Source organism: Monodelphis domestica, chromosome 2 (genome assembly GCF_027887165.1).
Source record: "Monodelphis domestica isolate mMonDom1 chromosome 2, mMonDom1.pri, whole genome shotgun sequence".
Lineage (NCBI taxonomy): Eukaryota > Metazoa > Chordata > Mammalia > Didelphimorphia > Didelphidae > Monodelphis > Monodelphis domestica.
In genome coordinates, this window is record NC_077228.1 from 477591394 (window position 1) to 477614619 (window position 23226).

Below are 23226 nucleotides of genomic sequence, written 5' to 3' on the forward strand. Positions count from 1 at the left end.
ATTTTTGCCATTTATTTTTCTTAAATAATTTTCTACCACATATTTTAGGTTAGCTATAACAGATATGTCAGTTGCACATAGAACAAAATAGAAATATTTGTCAGGTCATTGAAGGATATTTCTTAGTGGTATGGCTAAAAGTATAATTCCATGGTTTCAGCGTATATATTCAATGCTGAATTATTTTTAGCTCTTTTTCTTGTGTTTCTTAAGAGATCCAGTTCCCCAAACCACATTTTTTTTATAAAAAGAAATCTATATTAACTGTGAAGAAAATAGAGCTTATTTAAATATCTAAATTGTCTCACTTTGTTAAAGGTTAAATTGAACTGGAATCATAAATTCTTGGTAAAGCATTAGAATTCATAAAAGCAGTTCTTTAATTAGGTCTGTTTTAAAAAAAAACCAATTCCTATTATCATCTGTATACTTAGATTATAATTTAAAATTCTGTTCCTTAATGAGATTGAGCATATTGCAAATTCATTGAATTCCCTGGAAATAATGACTCCATAAATGCCAGTCATCATTATTGTTGTTCAATGGTGAAATTACATTGGGATATCAAAATGTCCTTTCCAGAAGACTAGCTATTCACTGCTTACCAGACCCCACCACTCCATGCATTTTCACAAACTATGCCTGAAAGGTTTTCTTCCTTCCCCTCTGCCTCTTGGAATTGTGAGCCTTCTTCTAAATTGGCTCAGATACCACCTCCTACAATAAGCCCTTGCTGATCACCCATCTACAAATTTATTATGTATGTACATTGTATATAATTTGCATTGATTCATTTGCGTACTTGTTTCTCCCTGGAGAGCAGAAGGCAGTGATTAGTTTATATTTGTCTTTGTATTCCCACTGCCTTCACACAATGCCAGGCAGAGAGAGGGCATTTAAATGGTTATTGAATTGCTCATAACTAAACACAATACTTGGGGGGAAGGGGGCTGGATGATCTTTGAGGGCCCTTCCAGTACTCAATTGTCTGATCCTATACTGACCAGAGCAGAACAATTTCACAAAGTTGATCTCTAATTTAATTAGAATTCTTATGTTTATTTCACATTTACCATTAATTTGCAAACTTTGTAACAGTTTGTTTTATTGGTTGGTTACCATGGAAACAAACTCAGAAAAAGTATTTGGCAGCTGTGATCAAAGTCACATTAGTGCTTTCCCTTCTGTGACTCATCAGCTTCCTTTGAGTTTCAGTCACTTAACCACTTAAAAGAAACAAAGCAACAGAAAAAAAAAAGATTTAATAATGATAAAGGCAAGTGTTCCTAAAACAAATAGAATGATGTAGTTCTAGTACATCTACATCTAGTAGATGTAGTCCAAATGCCATATGCACTGAATACATTAGAAGGGGTCAATACTACTTCAGTCATTGTTCAAAGTACCAAAGATATCTCCCCAGCCTTTATTTTACATTATTTCACTTTTCCTTTTTAATGGGCTAGTTTTCATCTGCTTATGTTAATTACAGTACCAGAATATTGCTTTGCTGAATAGTCCATTGCTAAGATAAGAATATGAAAAAAAAAAATCAAAGAGAGTTGGATTTGGTGTTAAAAGACTAGGACTTCAGTTCCCTTACTTTTAAAATAAGGGAATCAGGTTAGAAAACCTTGATATTTTAAGCAGACAGGATCACTTATTTTATTTTCTCCATTCATCTCTTGTCTTATCCTTTCTAGTAGAGTTGTGAATGAGAAGAAATGGCTAAAAGGCCATTGGAAAAATATCTCTACATACAGAATAAATCCAAGGGACAATATCAGATATTGGTTTAAAACATTCTTCTTAAACTCTTTATCAGTTTAAAATTGGAGTGGATAGGCTAGAGTGCTAGACTTGGTATGAAGGGAATATCATCAACTTAACTTAATATCATCAACCTAAACTGGTAAATTTAGGGCATGATCTTGTGGTTAGCTTGTGAAATAATAGAGAAATCACTAAATTAAGAGTAGGAAACCTGGAATCTTCTCTATTTGGTTAATATTAATTTGTATGTACAGTACTATAGCATAATACATACATTTAAGTTTATGAATTCTGCTATAAGATCTAGCACAGAATCATGATTACCCTGGCACACAGACTGTCAACACAATGACTATTTCTTCCTTTCTCCCCCTCCCTCCCCCCCACAATCACCATGGTTGTTGAGCCAAACTTGATATAAAAATTTAAGTTCTGGAATCCAGGGCATCTGTGAAAATTTCTGGGACTTTCTATGTCCTTGTCCTGTTCTTTTTCTTAACAACCTTCTACCTTATCCCTATTCTCTATCTCTCAATCTTTTGCATAGCCCCTGCCACACACTAGAGAGAGGTTCCACAAAAAACTATGATATATCCCGTTATTCAGCTTTGGTAGTGTGAGAAGTATGTTCAGTCTGAGCACTGGTGAACCAGGTCCTGTACATGTAGAAGAAGATGGCAGGAGCATAAAGTAGGAGTGCTACTTGTTTTGAATTTCAGCTTTGGAAAAAAAAAAGTTGTTTACAAAATTTTACTTCTCATTCAGATTTTCAGTCTTCCTAACTTTGGCATTTGGATTTGGATGAGGACTTTCCCTCTTAAATTAGAAGATATTTGAGTACAATGGAATGGATAGAGTAGAATGCTGGACTTGGTATCAAGAGAACCTAGGTTTGAGTCTTGCCTCAGACACTTAATAGCACTGTGACTCTGGCAAGCCAGTTAACTGGTATTAGTCCTAGTTTCCTCATCTGTAAAGTAAGGATAATGATAACATTTATTTCATGGGATTGTTGTGAGGATCAAAATGATATTATAAATCTTCATATATACCAAAGTATCTTCACTTTTCCTTATAGCACAGAATCAGAAACAAAGTAGATGCCCATCCATTGGACAAAGGATAAACAAATTGTGGTAAATGAATGTAATGAAATGTTACTAGGCTGTAAGAAATTATGTGTGTGATGAATACTGAGATTTGTAAACTGGACCTAAAGCATCTGGTTTTTGTCCCAACACTGAACCTGAATAGGGTGCCGCATTAGGTTGCCCCTAATATAGGTTTGCTTAACTAAGTGGTATTTGAGCCCAAGTTTCTCTGTCACTGACACAGTACTATGTCATGCTGCCTTTTATCTATAACTTATAGTCTATAGTTAGACAGGTGACTGGGTACTGAGGTTGAGTATTTGCCCATGGTCATAGAGACAATAGGGTTAGAGGCAGGACTTGACTCCAGCCCTGACTCAGTTCCTTAGAAAAACACATCTGGTCAGTAGCACAGGGTATGAGTGACTCACATGGTCTTGGGCATTCACCAAGTCTGAAAGACCCAGGCTCCATTTATGTGGGACTTTGTTTGCCTTTAGTGACTAACTGCATCAAAGGAAAGATTCTTAGACTGACTTATGCTGCTGGTGGCCCTACTATACTTTCAGAAGCAAACCTAGATGTAGTAAAAATATACTATTTACAAACTGTGCCTCCTTCCATATTCCAAGGAGAATTCTAAAAGTCTTCCACAAACCTTGATAGGACCACTCACATCAAGGTGTCTCATTTGATAAAATGGTCCCAGAGTTTCTAGGGGAATGGAATGGAGGAGGGGACAGAATATAACTAAATTTATTTCAGTAAATCATAACTATATATGAAGTAACTATGTATACAAATTGGGGTATTTAACTGTATCCTTTTTTTTCCTTTGGATAGTAAAAATATTTCAATGGAAATAAATTTCCAAAACAGAATTTTTGGAACAAGAACATTAATTTGTATTTTTTTCCTTTTCCATTATTTTCTAAAAACCTTAGTTGCCTATTCAGTATCACTTATCAGATTAAAGTACAAGGGTACAATTTTTTTTAAAACACATATCATTTATAGTAATTAACTGGTTCTTTTGTCTCTTCCCCCTTCCCCAGAGAGGTGGTGCAAGCAAACTGTGTTCACTGGAGAAAGAAGTTCTCATTTATGTGCAAAATGAGTGCGAGTGCTGCTACAGGCATTCTGGATCCTTGCATCTACAGGGTCTCTGTGAGGAAGGTAAAAATAGCACACAATTTATCCCTTTTACAGGTCATAATTATTTCCGTAGTAATTGTCTTTGTACAGTTATTGCTATGCTTTTTCTCTTTTGTTATACCTATGATGTAATTGGGCTTCTCGTGATTGTAATTATAATTTGCTACAGAAATACAGTAAATTTGAAGAAAAATGAAAAAGTGAGAAATGTAAGCACAAGGCAAGAACCCTGTCTCATTAGCATGTATATCTTATTACTAATGATATTGCATTATATTGGGAATTAAACAAAAGATAAGCTGGAAATATACATAAAGAATATATAAATATATGCACATAATGTAAATATTTGCTATTATAATAGTACTTTTCAGAAGACCAAAAAAAAAAAAACCCAGATTCATCTAATTAAGCCTTAAATTAGCTAGGATGCTCTACTCTTTTATGTTAGATCAAGAGAGATGCATTTTAGCCTTCTTAATTAGTCTTTTGAATAAAGGCAGCATTCATTTTCTTTCACTCAGGGAACCAAATTTTCTTTTTAAAACAAGATAACTGGAAAGTCAGAAGATCAGTATTCAGGGCCTGCTTCTACTAGTTACTAGCTATGTAAAGCTATGACATCATTCATCTATCCTAAGACTCAGTTACCTCATCTGTAAAATTAGGGGAATATTTCCTTCCATAACTAATTCATGGTATTGTGGAGAGGATCAAATGAGATAATTTGTGTGAAAACACTTTGTAAATTTTAAGTATTATATTCTTTTTGATAGTCATATTTTAGTACTAGATCAAAAGTGCAGTTTCAACCAGTAAAATTAGGGTTTTATAAACCCATTATTGAAATCAGACTTAAAATAATCTCTCCTTCTTGAAATGAATAATTATTTACCTAACTGTTGTTTAAGCATTTTTTAAAAATAGAATTTTAAGCAAACTTTTAAAGAGGTGCTGGGCATCTCCCCCCCAAAAAACCCAAAACCTCACAAATAGGAAAACTATCATTAAAGTATAGGCAGAAGATGAGGAACTTGCATATGCTCTTAGATTCAGTCATTATGTTGATAGGTTTTCTTGTTATTTCTTAAAAGGAAAGAGTTATTTAAGAGGAATATCCTCTCTACCATGTTATACTGTGTTTACTTAATTTATTCTGTGTTAAGATACAGTGCATTATAGTTTTAGTTGTAGGGCAAGTGCAGGAGAAAGAGGTCAGATTTTCCTGTGCATAAAGATTTACCCAAATACACAGAGGAATCATTCTAAATTATCTAAATCATGAATCATCCAGTAGATGGTTTGTAGTCACTGCTTTGTGTTGTATTCATTATTTTGTTTGGTGTTTGCTTTAAGTTTAGTTCAACAAACATTTGTTAACAATAACTTGTAACCTTGCTCTATTCTTTTTATGTACAGCATATACATTTCTATAAACCCTCTTACAAAGGCCTACAGTGGATTTTTTAAAATGTCCTTAAATAATTACCTTAATTTTCAGGGGTTCATCAGACCCTTTCCAACTGCTTATCTTCAAGTGGTTATGTTTCCAACTAGGCTATGAAGACTACACACAATGAAACCTTAATTGACAAAAATAGCCAAAGAGGAATGTTACAGTTAATGATTAACCAGAAACCCCTTTTTTGTTGTAACCTTTGTCATAGAACTTTTAAAAAATGCATTAGTACTTTTTTGCTTATTTTAAAAAGTAGACTATAACAAACATGGTTTTTTTCCTTGCATATTCCTACAAGGGTCTAGAAAATCTCATTATACTTCTTTCTTTGATTAAGCCCTTACTTTCAGTTTTTCCATGGTATTTTCATCTTTCTCATTCAAGTTGAATCCTGGGGAAATTCTGGTTAACTAAGGTTCACATACCACAAATGGACACCCACATTTTATTCATGTGATTGCCATCTTCATTCCCCATACACCCACAGAAACCCCTGCTGCATGTGGCATTTGTACTCTCAAATATTTTGTTTGCAAATAAAGCCCAGGATGGTGTTTGGTAATTGTATTATGAAATATGAATACAAATGACAGTGATTTCTTTGACATATATCTTACAGCTTTAATAAACAATTACTTTATGGTTGTATTTTGTGTCTTTGGCAGGAATTAAAAGGTGGAAAGGCTTATGCAAAGGTAAACATATATTCTCTAAAGTAACATTTTTTTTAATTGTTTATTCCTTATTGCTGGTTGTAGACCTGAAATTTAAGTAATTCAGGATGCAATTTATATCAACTACTTATGCCACTTGCTGATTGAAGACTCAGACATAATAGCATAAACGAATGGAGTCATAAAGAAATTAAATACAAGAGAGTTCCATAAATATAGATGAAATTGGTTGAAATCTAATAACTTTCATGAGAGCAATGTGGATCTATCACATGGATACTCTGTACATGAACTTTAAAGTGAAATATTCAGCCTTCCCCGTTGTAAGGCCCATTTTCTTGAAACTCCAGCTTCTGGAACCTGGCTAGTTCTGGTATATGTAATGCAAACAAATCTAGTCCTGTGTTAGCATGCCTCCAATGGATACATGTAATCATCTGTGAATCCTTGAGCTGTGGGAATGATAACATGATTATCATGCACATAACTCCCTCAGACCTCAAACATTTCTGGAGCCCTACACCAGATCCCAGAAGTGCAATGGGTTTAGCCTTTGGTAATCCCCTTTGAGTGATATCACAGTGTAACATGATTCAAAGATAGATTATGCCTATAATTTAATGTGTGAAACCAAAGGAGAATATATCACCCTCTCAAGTTATTCTTTATCTTTCCTCCCCCTTTCAGGTAGATACCTAGAAAGAGTTATCTGTGCTTATTGTTCTCACTTCCTGTCCTCTCACTACTTTCTCAACCCTTTGTAGTCTAGTTTCCACCCTCTGCTCCACTGAAACTGCTCTCTCCAAAGTGAACAGTGGTTTCTCAATTGCAAACTTAGTGGCCTTTTCTGTCCTCATTCTTGATCTCCTTGCAACAGTTAATGCTGTTTATCACACTTTTTCTTTTCTGGGTTTTCCTGTCATTGATTCTCTTCATTCTCTTTCTGCTTAGCTAAGCATTCTTTTTTAGGTTCCTTTGCTGTAATATTTTCCATATCATTTTTTCCACATATTCTTCCCCCTCCCCACAACTAAGTATACTTCAGTACTCTGCCCTAGGCCCTCTTCTGTTTTCTTTCTACTCTATTTTGTGATCTCATCAACTCCTGTTGGTTTAATTATTATTTATAGGTAGATGATTATCTGTATCTATATCTAGCCCTAGTCTCTCTCCTGGGTTCTATTCCCACATCACCAAGTGGCTAACCCATAGCCATTTCAAGCTCTCACATGTAATGTTGATAAAGATAAATTGATTATCTTTCCCCCTTCTGAATTTCCCTTTTACTCTTGTGGTATTGCTGCTTTACAGGTTTATAACCTCAGTTTCCTCACTGCCCCATACCTGATACATCTTATCATTTCTGCGTACACAATATCTATCACATCTGTCCTTTTTTCACTCAAATAACCTTGACCATTGTTTAGACCCTGTCACCTCTCATGTGGACTATTGCAGTAGTCTCTTAGCTGGTCTTTCTGTATATCTCAGTCCTTCCTCCAGACAGCTGCCAAGGTGATTTCCTTAACATAAGTTTGACCACATCCCTCTTCTACTTAATAAATTTCAGCTTCTTCCCATTTTGCCTTGAGGACTAACTGCAGACTCCTCTGTTTGGCATTTAGTGCTGCTGCCACCTGGCACAAACCTACTTTTCTAGCCTTATTACACATTACTCCCTTTCCCATAATTTATAGTCTAGCCAGATTGGCCTGATCACTGTTCCTCATACATGAGATTCTAACTCCTTTTTCCATGCCTTTGCATTGACTGTCCCTTGGGCTTAGAGTCCATTCTCTCCTTTTCTCTAACACTCAATCTCTAGTCTTTTCAAGTTAAGACGACATGAAGCCTTTCTTCATCCTTTCAACTGCTGATGCCTTACAAAATCACCTTGTATATATTTTGCACACTTGTGTATGTTGTCTATGTTGTCTCCCCATATAGAATGTAAACTCCTTGTGGTAGACTTTGTCATTGTTTCCTTAGTCCCTAGCATAGTGTCTGGAACATAGTATAGTTTTAAATAAATGGTTATTGATTAATCACGTACTGTGACCAAAGTTCCATATAGCCTGAAAGCTTATTTTGTCCTTTGCTGGACCAGTTTTGTACCACCAAGGGGCCACTAAAACAATACTTCACTTTGTAAATGGAATCTTACTACTATTTTTAATGGTTCACGTGTCTTAAAATAGTAATACTGGTGAAAATGTATATTAATAATAGATGTTAGTTTGTATTCTTAATTTTTCTTAAACATTCTAATTATAACAAGTGTTTAACTTTTGAGGATGCAATATTTTCACTATAAGAAGTCAACTTTTGTGGGACAGCCAGGTGGCTCAATAGATTGAGAGCCAGGCCCAGAGATGGGAGGTCCTGGGTTCAAATCTGACCTCAGATATTTCTTGGCTTTGTGACCCTGGGCAAGTCACTTAACCCCCATTGCCTAGCCTTTACCTTTCTTCTGCCTTGGAACCAATAGATAGTATTGATTCTAAGGCAGAAGGTAAGGGTTTTTGTTTTGTTTTGAAGATAAACTTTTATGTCTTTTGACATAAAACCACAACAGCAGAGAAAAATATTATGTGGGCTAGATAATGATTACAACAGAGAAGAAGGAGTATAGTCTAGGAACAAAATGAGAGAAAGCAAAGTTGGAGTGAGTTTCTGGTTGACAGCAGAGACTGAGTATGAGACCAAACCAATCTATCAGGGACTTTGTAGAAGGAACAGGGGTGCTTTCAACTGCTGTAAACTGAGAGGGAACTGGGAAGATTGTCAGAATAACACATCTTATAGTTGGTGACAGTAGAGAAGTCGTACCAGGTAAACTATATGCACCACTTGAATGGTCACGGTTCCTAAGTGGAAGGTGATCACTGTGCCATCTCAAGCTGGGCACCAACAGGCAATGGTAAAATGTGAAATTCACATGGAACAGAGATCAGGAAATATTGGGGGGGAAATCAGTTTGTGTCTGCCTGGGATTAATTAACTTTCCGGACTGGAAAGTAAGAGTGTATAAAGGCAAAAGCAACAGTCTAAGAGTCAGGAGGCCTAGGGTCTGGGCCTATCTTCAATCATTTACTAGTCATGTGGAGTAGGGATAGTAACTGGGCCTATGAAAATATTGGCATGGAGAAATCCCTCAACTTTCTCTGCATCATCAGCTTAGAGAGTTGCTTAGAGAGTTACTTAGAGGACTGAGAAGCTAAGACCTTTGTGACCGCTTTGTCATTCAGCTGGCCTTGGGGCCAACTCTTTATCTGCTCTGCCATTTGCTCTCTTTCTCTGACTTTGGCAAATCACTTCTCTGCTCTATGCCTCTGGAATGTCATTTAAAAATTAGGATGTGGAAGGTCTTCAAAAGTTATATAAAATGGTTTCTATACAAGCATAACTTCTTTCACAAACAAATTCATTCATTAGCAAAATATTATGGTAAACAAATAGAGTAGTGCTTCTAAATATTCTACTAATATTTTCCCTTTTTCTTCATAGCTGGGCTTTGCAGATCTAAACCTAGCAGAGTTTGCTGGATCAGGAAATACCACTCGTCGCTGTTTACTAGAAGGTTATGATACCAAAAATACAAGACAAGATAATTCTATTCTTAAAGTAAGCAAATTTCTTCAAATGGAAATGAATGTAGTTTTTAACCTTTTTAGTAAGTGTAAGTGATGCTTTCAAGTAATAGCCAACATCAAGGTAAAAAGAAGGGTAGTCAGTGGCCTTCATAATCCAAGATATAGCTTGACTTCCACAATGCCACACTACTACTTCTTTGAGGGTTTTAGGAGTGAGACATAGCCAAAGAAAAACTCACAGAACCAAGACAAAACAAAAAAGAAAATCTAGTCAACTATTGAAGCATTTACCAGTTCTGGATTTCTAAGAAAAGATAGAAGCTGGCACAAAGATAATGGAAAAACCTAGAACAAGTCACTGATGTAGACAGAAGCAACTAATGTTCACTTAGTGAACCTCATGTTCCTCATTTGGTACCATAACTATATGGAAAGAGATCATTACCACTTAAAAGATCACTTCTGGGAATGGTGGAGATATTACCACTGGCCATTCCAAAGTGCCTACAGCCCCTTAAGGGTTAATTATTTAGCATCTATAATAGACATATAAATGAGGTTATCTATTTTGAATTATCCTCATGAGGTCCATGTGCTTTAATAGATATCATAGTGGCATATAGAAGTAATCTAATTTCCTTTCTATTGTTGACAAGCACTTCTAGGAGCCTGGTAGTCATACAATCCATAAACATTTTGCCAAGGAACTGAAGACCTATACAAAGTAATTGAGGAGACTTGAGTGATTTCAGTAAAACCGTCTCCAATTGGTCCATGCCACATTAGCTTTCACCAGGTAAACATTATACCCCTGAAGTCTCAGGGTTATCTGTCTGCATAGTGCCTCCACGTTAATAAGTGGCATTTTCTTTGTGCCAGCTTCTGCCTTTTCTTAGAAATCCAGAAAGGCCAAACACTTTGTAAAGAGACCAGCTGTCTCTTAGAATGTAGGAAACCTCTGTACTTGCAAACTTAAGTGGAGGAACATACAGAAATACTCATCTTGTAAATAAATGTTCATATTTTATGAAAATAGAGTAACAAATGTTGATTAATGTCACAATAAAAACATAAGCAAGCTTAATGGGAAATTTTATCTATGAAGGAGCTAAACATTTTGGTCAAAATATCTTCAATTTTTATTAAAACTGAAAAAAAAAAGATCAAGAGTAATATCTGAAGGAGAAATGTTATGGGGAAAAGAATCAAAGAAGTCCAGCCTACTTCCCAGTGGATGAATCCCCTCTACAGCATCCCTGAAATGAAAGCTAAGCTTTGCTTAAATATCTCCAACGACAGGAACTCCCTAACACACAAAGACCATTTAATTTAAAGGGAAAGAGAGTGGGATTTTGACTAATGTGAGAAAGTTCCAGTGTGAAATTTCCTTTATTTATGTGGGTTGACAGTTCATCCGTAACCATTTTAAAGGGTTGCTTTAGGCACAGAAAAGTTAATTAACTTTACCTGTGGTCACACAACTAATATATCAGAGGCAGCACTTGAACCCAGGATTTCCTGAACCCAAGTCCAATGCTTTTTAATTAATTTAATTACATTTTTCATTTCATTTTTTAAATTTTATTTAATCAATTTAGAATATGTTTCCTTGGTTACAAGAGTCATGTTCTTTTCCTCCCCTCCCCCCAGCCCTTCCCATAGCCAACATGCAATTCCACTGGGTTTTTACATGTGTCCTTGATCAAAACCTATTTCCATATTGTTATGTTTGCACTAGGATGATCATTTAGAGTCTATATCCCCAATTCATTTCATTTTTAATGGATATAATTGTCCTTAATTTTGAACCAAAAAGTGATCCTTCATACCTACTACTCTTTAGCTTCAAGAGGTAAAACGAGGAACACAAAAAATTGGTTTACTGTTATCTGACAGATTTTCAAGTAGTTGCAAAATAGCTATCAGGTCTTCTCTTTTCTAGGCTAAACTTCCTAACTTTCTTCAATCGTTTCTTATGTGGCATGATTAACATAGTTTTCTCGGAAGGACTATGTTAGACATCTTTCATTTTATCCATTCCCTTCTTACAATATGTAACCAGAACTGAAGATGATATTTGTCAGTAGAAAGTTACCTATTGTTATTCAGTCATTTTTCAATCGTGTCCAACTCTTCATGATCCCTTTTGGGGTTTTCTTGTCAAAGATACTGGAATGGTTTGCTGTTTTCTCCTCCAGCTCATTTACAGATGAAGAACCTGAGGCAAGCAGGGTTAAGTGACTTGGCCACAGTCATAGTGCCTGAGATGTATTTGAACTAAGGAAGATGAGTCTAACTGACTGCAGACCCAGCACTTCATCCACTGTGCCACCATGCTACCTAATTTCCTATAGCCTCCATCTATCCGTATACACTTTTAGATTGTAAACTCTCTGAGGACAGAGATTATCTTTGTTTTTATTTGTATCCCTAGTGAATAGCACAGTGCCTAGTACTAGTTTCTTAAGAAATGTTTATCGGCCAATGGATAAACAGAAGCTGTAGTCAACATACCAGCTTCAATGCTAACCTTAAATTCCTCCAATTAGGGTTGATAGAAAAGTCCAAAAGCAGTGTAACTGGAGGGAAATAAGGAGAAAATTGTGCTGGATCAACTTCCTCAATAAAGATCCTGGAGACTGGTCCTGCCCTTCAGTTAGAGGGGCATATGTGAGAGTTTGGCAGGAGGATATTTCCCAATGAGTTTCCTCCAGGTTAGGAAGGCATGATGAAGAGGCACAAAGAAGTTCAAAAGTGGCATATCTGGTAGGAAATGGGGAGGAGTGGTGCCAAGTCCCCTCCTTAAACAGAGGCCTAGAGCCCATGACCCTAACTTCTAATCAGACTTTTTGTTTTTGGTTTGTCTGATAGCATGATTACAACTGCTACTTTTTTTTTTTCACCTGATCAAAGAGCAAATTTTGTTCCAGCTTCTCATTTTTATTCTGTGTATGACTTTACATTTTAGATGTGTTTCTTAGAAACAATCAGTTATGAAGTTTTGTTTTCTTATCTAATGTTTAAGGCATGTACTTACAAATGAAAGCATTGACTCAGCTAGATCACTGAAAGATTTACTGATGAATTACCTGTCTTTGTATTTTCCTCTCCACTCCATTCTCTAGATCTGTTAGCCTTTTAACATTAAATTTCATATTTATCAATACTAGAATATAAAAGCATTAATTTAAATTGGCTTAGTGTCATGAACATAATTTAGTGAAGCTCTCTGCATATTATACTTTTTTAAGATTTATTTTTTTTTCATTCTTAGGTCTTGATAAGCATGCAGCTCATGTCTGGTGATCCCTGTTTTAAAACGTAAGTTTATGCATAATACGTGCTTTGGGATTTCTGTTGAATGATGAATGGTATATCTAAAGTTAATACTTCAATTTTTATCATGTATACAGCTCAGAAAAATTTAAGGAATATTTAAAATCTTCCTGGAAACTCACTTTAAAAAATAATTTTATTTATTGCTCTCAATTTCCCCCAAATTATATTGAGCTGATTGGTCTTTTTTTTTTTCTTTTCAAAATGTTTTCCTTTGAGTCTTCATTCTTTTGATGAAGTTTTTTTTTTTTTTTTTTAACCCTTCCTAAGTACAGAAGAGTGGCAAGGGCTAGGCATTTAGGGTTAAATGACTTGCTCAGAGTCACACAGCTAAGAAGTATCTGAGGCCAGATTTGAACCTATCTCCCATTTCCAGGCCACTAAGCCACCTTGCTGCCCCTTGATGAAGTTTTTCAATCTAAACATGGATATGAATCCCAGAGGACCTTATAATTGGTTTTCAAATATTTAGTAATGTGACCAAAGGAATTAGATTTTACATTTAGTTCTGTAGGAGAGTACTAGGACCAGTGAAAGTATTTACATTGTATCTCTGAAATATATTTTATAGATCCATATACTGTTTAATGTTTGAAAGATGATTCTGATAATAAGAGCTATTTGAAAGTGAAATGGACTGCTTTGTGAATAAATGTGATAGTTGACACATAAGAATGCATGAAACTAAATTAAATTCATCCATTTTTTTAAGCACTTACTGTATAACAGGCATTGTGCTAAACACCAGAGATAGAAAGACTGCCCTTGTCCTCTAGGAGCTTACATTCTAATAGAAGACAACAAATACAAAACGAAATGCACAGGGTTACAAAGGAAATTAATTATATTGAAATGCAGTTAATTCACAGACCTCAGGTGAAGAGGCCCTGGTTCTGGGCAAACTCATGAGGAAATGATGGCCAGGAAGGAGCCTAAAGCAATGCACAATGACTGAAATCACTGAGCAAATTGCCACTGCCTTTCTAAGAATGGTGATTGATGTCAGTTTAAAGATGTCTTTTGAATTGAGTGGTCTTTCTTTACCCATCAGTGGGAGTTTTGAAGCAGAGACTGAGTTGCTATTTTTGGAAGGGATTCCTAAGTGAAGTAGCAAGTTAAACTAGGTAATTTCTGAGGTCCATTTCAAATAGGTGTGGGTTCCATCTGTAGATCCAGACCAAGGGGTTTTAACCTTTTTTGGGTCATGGAACCCTTAGCAGTCTGGTGAGACCAATGGACTCCATCTTATAGTAATGTTTTAAAGTACTTAAAATACAAAGGCCAACAAAAGAAGCCAATTTTATAGAAATATAGTTATTGGAATATTACTGTAAAAAACAAGTCCTAAGAACCCCTGGTCTAGACATATGCTTCTCTATACACTTAGTTACTTAAATTTTAAAGAAGTTAATATGATTCCAAGATAAGAGAAATGTTTACTTAGGAATGCTTATAGTATATATTTAAAGAGATAGTATAGTCAAGTGTATAAAGAGCCTCTTTTAAAGCCTAGAAGACCTAGCTTGAAGTCCTGTATCTAATACTACTAAGTGACCTGGTCAGGACAAGTAGTTTTTTAAGCTCTCGATGCCCCCTACCAACTCTCTTAAGTGTATAAGTTGTAGAAGAGTTATTGTTTGACAGGGATAGTTTCTTCATTGAAATTTCTCTTCCCTTACCAATGAAATCCCAGATCTGGACTTTCCACCATTCCACCCAATCCCAGGCAAAATGTATACTACATAGCTTTCCTATACTTTGATTGAGTTGTGATTTCATTGATAAAATAATAATAGTAGTAGTAAATATTTGTATAGTGCCTACTTTGTGCCAGGTACTATGCTAAATGGCAGGCAAGTGTTATCTCATTTTATTCTCATAACCCTGAGAGATAGGTGCTGTTCTTCCCATTTTACAGATGAGTAAACTGTCAGACCGCCAGTAAGATGCTTCTACCAGTACAAATCATAACCATATTTATTCAGTACAGTTCTTGAATCACATTTCTTTATGTCTTCCATAGAGGATAATAGTGCTAGAGACCTTTTTGGATCCAAATATAGCACTAAAGATGTCCATCCCTTATGCCTCACCGCATGACCAGACCAGCTTTTTTTTTCAATCATACATGTTCTCATTGAGATATCTTCCATTACTACTTAATGCATGTCTTACTATTTAAAAACTGATAGTTATTTGTCTACGTATTTTATCTTCTTGCTGGAATTATAAGATCCATGAGGGTCATACTTTGACTTACTTAAATTTTATTTTACCCTGCTTCTGTTATAGTGCTCTGTACACCACAGGAGTCTAATACATACATCAGTTGCCTTGTGTGAGAATTTGTACATCAGAGTCTTAAAAATCTGTTTCTTTTTATCTCCATTTATTTTGTTTGAATTCACAATTAACCAATTTAGTCCTAATTTCCAGGCACCTGAGTTCATAACATCGTAAGCACTGTTGTCTCCTGCCTCTCCTGTACCCTGTGCTTCGTTTTGATTCCCAGCTCTTGTCCATTCCCCCAATACTGTCCTGTGCATCCCTCCTCATCTGTCTGCTTCTCTGAGTAAATGGCATTTTTTTCCTTTCTCCACTAGAATTTATGCTCCTTCAGTACAGGAGCTGCTTTTTTTTCTCTTTGTCTCTGCATTCCCATTGCTTGCACCTATTAAGTTATTTTGATTGAATTCAACTCATATTTATTAAGCAATTTTTTCAAACATTTCCCAGTCTAAAGATCATTCTCTTTGGCAGACAAAAAGCAGTTGAATAGTTCTGAGCCTTAGAGCTATAATCAGGAAAAACTTAGGTTCCTATTTTCCCTCTGATACCTACCAGTGCCATGTAAGGCTCTGGACACCTGACTCAGTGTTATTGTGAAAATCAAATGAAAGCAATGTATGGAAAATGATTTGCACACTTTAATTCTTTGCATAAAGGCTAATTGTTATCATCATCCCATCTACCCTGAAAGTTTATACTTTCTTTGATCTTCAGCTTGCTCCCAACATGATTTTTTATAACCCTTCTTCATTATCCTTAGCATTTATCACAACCCTTGACTGACATTTTTATAGCACCCATTCACTTTTATATAGTTATATAGCCACCTTTACTTAATTGCTTTTGCTTTCATCATCTGTGTATGCCTAAAAAAAAACACCCTACCTTCTATCTTAGAAGTGATACTAAATATTGGTTCCAAGGCAGAAGAGTTGTATGAGCTAGGCAATTAGAGTTAAATGACTTGCCCAGGGTCACTTAGCTAGAAAGTATCTGAGGTCACATTTGAACACAGGACCTCCTGGCTCTAAGCCTGGCTCTGAGCCACTGAGCTGCTTCTTGGGTATGCCTTTTTAGAAACAAATTTGTCAGTGAAATCCCTTTTGAAGCCCTTAGTTCCTCCTTATTATCCAGAATCCATATGACCAAAGTCCCCCTCATTGCAGTCACTTTTCAAATAGATAAGGGGAGGTTGAGGGAGAGGGAGAGAAGAAAAAATGAAAAGGAAAGAGTGGAGGAGAGATGAAGACAAGAGAAGTCCAGAGGAGAGGGGAAGGGAAGAGAGAAGAAAAAAGAAAACAAACCATGGAAGATTAGGAGTTGTCAGAATATTGTTTTAGGGTTAAACAAAAACCTCTGCAACCTAACTTTTCCCCACTTTCAGCTTTCTGGGAAGTAGAAAAAAAGGATAGATGGTTAAGTAATATTTAGATATAGGGTTAATAGAAACATTTATAAAATTGAAGGCAGGGAAGATTTGGAACCCTGAAATGGAGACTGAAAGAAAACCAGTGGCAGTTGAGGAGCAAGGACTTCTGGAAGGAAAAACTGGACCAGAGAAAGTTCTGAGGAGCCTCTTCTCTTCTGGACTGAGACTTGGGCTTATGAGGACTTGGTTTGGGGTGCTGAAAAATCACCAAAACCACCTGAGAAGATCCTGCTTCTTCCTTCAAACCTATACCTGATCTCCCTCCAAACACATTTCTCCTACTTCCCTCAACCTGAAGAAAGGACATCTCAGAACCCTGAAAGGGGCTGTGGACTCTCACAGAAGAGCATATCCCCCTTGCCTTTCCTTGCCTTCTTGAACTTATTTCTTTGTAGTACTCTTAGGCCAAGGGACAAATAAGTTAATAGCAAAGGTTATTTTAGCTGGGAAGGGACAGAGATGTCTGAGCAGTATTGCCTGTCTTTCAGATCACAGACCATGTAGGATCCTAACAGGGCTGCCCATTCTCTCTCTCCTCATCCTGTTTACCTGAAATCCAACAATATGTACTTTAAAGCAGTCAGATACCCATTTTAGCCTCTCAACAATATTGGAAAGATGACTTCAAGAAACTAGTGTCAGGTCTCACAAAGAGTGCCCGAGGCCTTTCCCTCAGAGAGCCCTGCCTGGGGCTTGCCTCTAAAGCCTTTGTGAGGGGAAGGCACTGAAATGGTCCACAAAGGTAGCTGACAGGGAGCTTGTCACTAAATCCCCTTCAGCCACTTCCTTTGGGGAAAGCCTGTGGTAACACAGGGAAAAGGGAGGGAGGCAGTAGATTCACTCTTATTAGCTTGGGCTCCCTCCACCTGTTCCTGTTTCTATAACCCTCTCAGTGAAGTGAACCCTTTATTACCATTCAAGACATATCCATTTTTACAGTAGCATAAGAGTTAGTATTGCAGAAAAGCTTCATCACATCCAAATTGTTTCTACCACTTAGTTTCTCTTTCCTGTCAAATAAGCTTTTTCAGATACTCTGCAAAACCTAATTCACAGAATTTCTACTTTGTACTTTTATATACATGTTCATTTTCAAGAGGAAAGTTTTCATTTAAACATTTATTAACCACCCACCTATGTGCAGAATGTCATGCTAAGTTTTTCAGCCCTGACGAGTATTCAGAATTTACTGGCAGGTTCCTGCCTTCATTTAGAGTTTAAAAGGATATATAATAACATAAATGTATATAATATAAAATAATATCTAACAAGTGCCTAAGAAGGGTAGAAGATACTGTTGAAGTCCAAAGTGGGGTAGGTTGGAAACTACTAGGGACATCAGGAAATTCTATTCAATTCGACAAAATTTTTAACCACTTACTATTTACAGTTCTCTGTACTACTAGAAGCTAATAAGACTTTATATGGGAGGTTACATTGAAGAACAATAGCTTTCTAACAAGTTTGTTTCATAGGGGAATTCCAGTATTTGAGAATGCTGTGAATAAAGGTAAATAGTCAAAGCAAGTATGGGGTGTGTAGTATGAGGCCAAGTACTAGTTTGGCTTGCAGCTCAGATAAGTATGTGGACTGAGTACAATGTTAGATAAAGCCAGAACCAGACCAGAGAAGAGAGGGTATTAAAGGTTTTAAGTTTGTTTATCTTCCTTTTTTCTTCCCTTCTCTTCTCTAAAATATATAAAGAATACTACTAAGTGATGAATGGTGTTAAGATTCTCTTAGTTAATAATAATTAGGAATTACACCATGCATTAAGATATGCAAAACATTTTACAGGTGTTCCCATTTAATCCTGAAAATAACCCTATGAGGGGCAGGTAGGTGGCTCAGTGAATAGAGAGACAAGCCTGGAGTCAGGAAGACCTGAGTTCAAATGTGACCCCAGATGCTTATTAGCTATGTGACCCTGTTTCAGTTTCCATCTGAAAAATGAAGATAGTAATAGCACCTACCTACCTAAGATGTGAGAATCAAGTAATAGTCATTATAAAGTGCTTAGCACAGTGCTTGGCATATAGTAAGTGCTATATAAATGTTAACTATTATGATTATGATGTTTGGGGTGCTATTGTTCCCATTTTACAGATGGAAGAAACCAAGTCACCCAGTTTTTCAAAGCCTCAGTTTTCTCAGTTATTGAATAGAAATAATGCTATTTAGCTGACAAAACTGATAGGAGAATCAAAAAAATAGTGTGTGTGAAAGCAACATACAAACTTTAAAGTATTACCACCAATGTAAATAAGATATCCTTATCACATAGCACTGTTTTCCTCCTTTAAAATTCTATTCTCTTGAAAAGATCTCAGCTTCTAAAAAGTTTAGAATCAGAAAACTCAAATTAAGCTTTTTCTTTCAAATTATGTTTGATCTAAAATTGTTTTGCCACCATATTGGCAATCTAAGCAAACTTCCCTTTTTTCTCTGAAGCTAGATTTACTTTGTTGATGGGATATGGGTCACCCTCTTCTATTTATCAATTATAGATTTGACCCTCAGAAACCAAGTCTGGTTTGGTTTAGTTTGATTTTGTTGAGGAGAGAAAGGAAAGATGGGATTCTTTCTCCTAGTTCCTGCACTGCTGTGGTTACTCTTTAACTAGTTGTAAGATGAGGTGTTGTCTGTCAAGTAGTTGTGAGGAGGCAAATGGTTCCAGGGCTATGGCCATACAAAGAACACCAGATAGCCACAATTGTTAATATTCTTATCCCATCTCCCTTTAGCAAAGTAGAAATTGATGATGTATGTCATATAAAAACTATTTTTCTTATGTTGCATTCTTACTTTCCCACTTTTGACATAGATAAACTTGAGGATTTCCATATCAGATATGCTTCAACTCCATTTAAAATAGAAATAAACATTAGTTAGCTGAGCTTTATATTATTTCAGTAATATTCTTAAGATTATAGTAAGTTGGTTTGCAGTAATTAGAATGAAAATATTTTATAAAAAATATGAAAAAAGAAGTGAATTTTTTTCTAAAGTAAATTTGTTGGAGCTACTAACTGTACTTCAAGGAGCCATACATACATAATTCTAATCTTTAAAAGTAATGGTAAGCATGAGCCTCGTGCATGAAAGAACAGACTGCATTTAGAAATAGTAGTAAATAGAATCATTGCTAAAAATTGTGTCTATAATTAAGGTAATGTTTTTGGCACCAACTACAGGTATAATTTGCTACTTGCCACATAATACATAAATGTTAGTATAATGAAATACTATTGTTTAATATACTATTTGGAGCATAGACATTTACTAGTGTAAAAATCACTAGTCTATAGTGAAATGTCTCATTTTGTTCTCTCTGTAAATTTGCTGTAGATTTTAGAGAATTTGAAATAAGACAAAAATTTGTATTCTATACTTGGATGGACCTGTGACTTCATCAGTGTGGGTACTCCCTCATTTCAATACAGATCTCTTAGTTCATCCTATGTGATTTGTCCTCCTTTAAACCTTTCATGGTGGTTGTCCTGATGTGCTGAAGATCTTTCTGTCTCTTGACATTGTAAGGATACCAGATGGTGTGGATGTCCTTAAGTTACCTCTAATTGCATATCTAGCCAGGGTTTTTCCCAATCATACATGTTTATAATGGCATTCTTTATTCTGATCAGATATATAACTTGCCCATTTTAATCAGTATTAAGAACAGAGATTTTAAAATCAAATTCTTTTATAAACTATTTTTTATTTTCTACAGAATCGTTCTACAAATATATGACTATAATTATACCTTATGTTTTACTGTTTCTTATTCTACTGAGTGATAATTTGCCAAGTCAATCCCTCAATTCCTGTTACCACTCAAAATCTCAGTATGTTGTGATTTCAATAGTTGTAATCGATAATATTTTGAGGGTATATTTTGATGGATACTAGATAATGAATGGATCAGGTAGTTATCTTCTTTTTGCCTAACCTCCTCCCTTCTGTACCTCCCTCTTCAGAAGCCTTTCATCCTCCTCTCCCGCCTTCTTCAGTCTCCTTCAAGTCACTCAGTGTGAGCTGTGAGGTTTCAGTGAAATAGTTCTTAATCTTCTTTGTCAAACAAGGGGTTTATTTGGGGAAGACAGGACAAGGGTGGAGGATAGAGCTAAGAGGGGTAGGATATCCCTATTCTCTACAATGAGTGTTAGGTTGGAGGATATTGAGAGAAATAGCAGTTCAGTCATTAGCATGAAACAGAGCCAGTCAGAGAGAGATATAAGGACTATTGTCCTTTTCTTCTGCCTTCAAATCAGCCAAGCTTGATTATCCCAAGTCCCAGAGATAAAACCAGCTTCTTCCTTCACATCAGCCAGAAAGCCCAAAGACCTTCCAAAACCAAGTCCAGAAAAAAATAGTCAAGCCGTTGGCTCTTGCCTCCAACTGTTTCCCAGTCACATTCCAAAAGGAACCTTCCTTTGATTGACAGATGACCCATCTCCAGCTTCTGTCCTTTGCATGCATGCCTCTTCCACATAGTAGGTTATGTTTTATTCTCATAGTTCCATGTTATCAAATATCTCAGTGTTATTTTGTTTCCAAAAATAATGAAGTGGACTTTCTCTTTGTAACCTTTTTGTTTCAGTGCTTATATGTTTCTAGGTACTAAAATGTTAAGAACCAAAAAAAGAGAATTAAAAATAAACATCTTAGAAAGGGTATCATAAGATATATACGAAAAAATTAATAACTCATTCAAATTCAGGACCAAAGACTGAATTAAACTCTGTCTTCAATTAATAGATTCATACATCAAAGTGCCACATTTTTTCCTACTTAGTTTCTTTATGGATTCCTGTTGGTTTTTGAGTGATTTTATTAGTGATGAGCTAGCTTTGTGTAGTTCAAGAATCTAGGAAATTTTCTTGAAGGATTTATAATCAGTCATTGTTAAAACTGGGATTAGATCCCAAGTTTTCTGACTGTCAGCTCTGATATTCTCTGTAAAATCATGCTGCCTCACTGAAAATGTTTTCTTTTCCTATTTTGATCTTGAAAATAATGAATAGAGCAATTTGGTGACTGCCATTTTATATGTCATTTTCTGAAAGACTGATAGGGAAATAAAATTTCCCTTTCCATGAATTGGAAAATAAAAATATTTTATCTATACTATGCTTGATGCCTAGGAAAACAAAACAAAATAAAAAGAATTATTAAAATGCCTATCAAAGATACTATGAATCATGGTACCTGCATGCCATGAGTAGTCAAGAATGTAGTTTTCTGTAATGAAAAGTGATTCGTTTACATAATCTTTGGAAACACATGATCTCAAGAGACGTCAGGCAGTTGAATTATATTCTGGAAACTCATGAGGTTTTTTTTTTTTGAGTCATAAGATTTATTGATATGCCTTTTATATTGATAACAGTGAGCAATTCCAGAGGCTTTCTAAATGAGTCAAAATTTATTCCAACTCTTTTTTTGCCATCTCTTAACACAGGATTCATTCAAATCAAGTTCCCCACTAGATCTGACATAGATTTCCATGACTTTTCAGACCTAGTGTCTGGTTCTTTTTTTGGAAGAGACCCTTTCTGTCTTTTGGACAGATTTGGCCTAGATTTGAATGTAAATCTCACCTGTCTCCACATCCAGCACTATGTACGATTTTTAATAATAGTCAAAAGAGAGGGGAAAGAAAATAGGTTCAGTCAAGTGAGCAGAGCAAAGAGAGACAGAGACTCACACGTGCAGCACTTTACCAAAAGCACAAGCTCCAAAAAGAGCCCCACATTGTGGGTCTCAGCCAAATTTATCTCCTAAGCATTCTTATGTAAAATGAGGTCATAGCTTAAAAGGATGCTGGGAATGTAGCTCAGGTGTTGCAAATTTTCCATCTGCACAACTACTAGACCACAACCTATTCCTTTTATAGAATAAGAAACTTGAACCCACAAAGCCACTTGACTTGTCTAAAGTCATACAGGTATTAGGTAGCAGAGCTGGGATGTTAATTCAGGCCCTTTGACTCTGCCTTATACCGTACACTGCTGCCAGATGTGTTCTATTGATCTAAAGTGGAGCCACCAGCACTCTGAGACAGAGAATGTCTTGAACAGTTCCTCCCAATAGACTCATTTGGCAAAACCACAGCATTACCCCTTGAGCTTCCCAAGACAGGGAAGTGTAACTTTGATCAGAGAGAGCAAGACTATCTAAAACCCTGTTACTACCTCTGTTTAACCCATAGAAGTATGTAGCTAGGCTAATCAGGCATTTTCTTTTTTTCTAATCAAATATTATTTTTTTTCAATTACACATAGAAACAATTTTTGATAATTCTTTTCTGACATTTTGTGGCACAGATTCAGAGCGAGATAGTAGCATACCTAAGCATTTATCTAGTCCAAGAAATTAAGAAGCTGAGGCCCAAAGAGGTAAAGTGATTCATCCATGGCCTCAGACA

At 35.9% G+C, this 23226-nt stretch overlaps 1 protein-coding gene across 4 annotated transcripts in view; it reads left to right on the top strand.

The window, feature by feature from the left end:
- Nucleotides 1-23226, top strand: part of EEIG2 (EEIG family member 2) — a 76768-nt gene that overhangs the window by 25323 nt on the left and 28219 nt on the right. The window contains exons 2-5 of one of the 4 annotated variants that reach the window (XM_001381882.5): nt 3920-4040; nt 6144-6173; nt 9660-9776; nt 13020-13066. In XM_001381882.5, the coding sequence (XP_001381919.2) occupies nt 3920-4040; nt 6144-6173; nt 9660-9776; nt 13020-13066 (315 nt within the window). The remainder of the gene's footprint in view (nt 1-3919; nt 4041-6143; nt 6174-9659; nt 9777-13019; nt 13067-23226) is intronic. The other 3 variants (XM_056819159.1, XM_056819158.1, XM_056819160.1) reach the window with 3 other exon arrangements.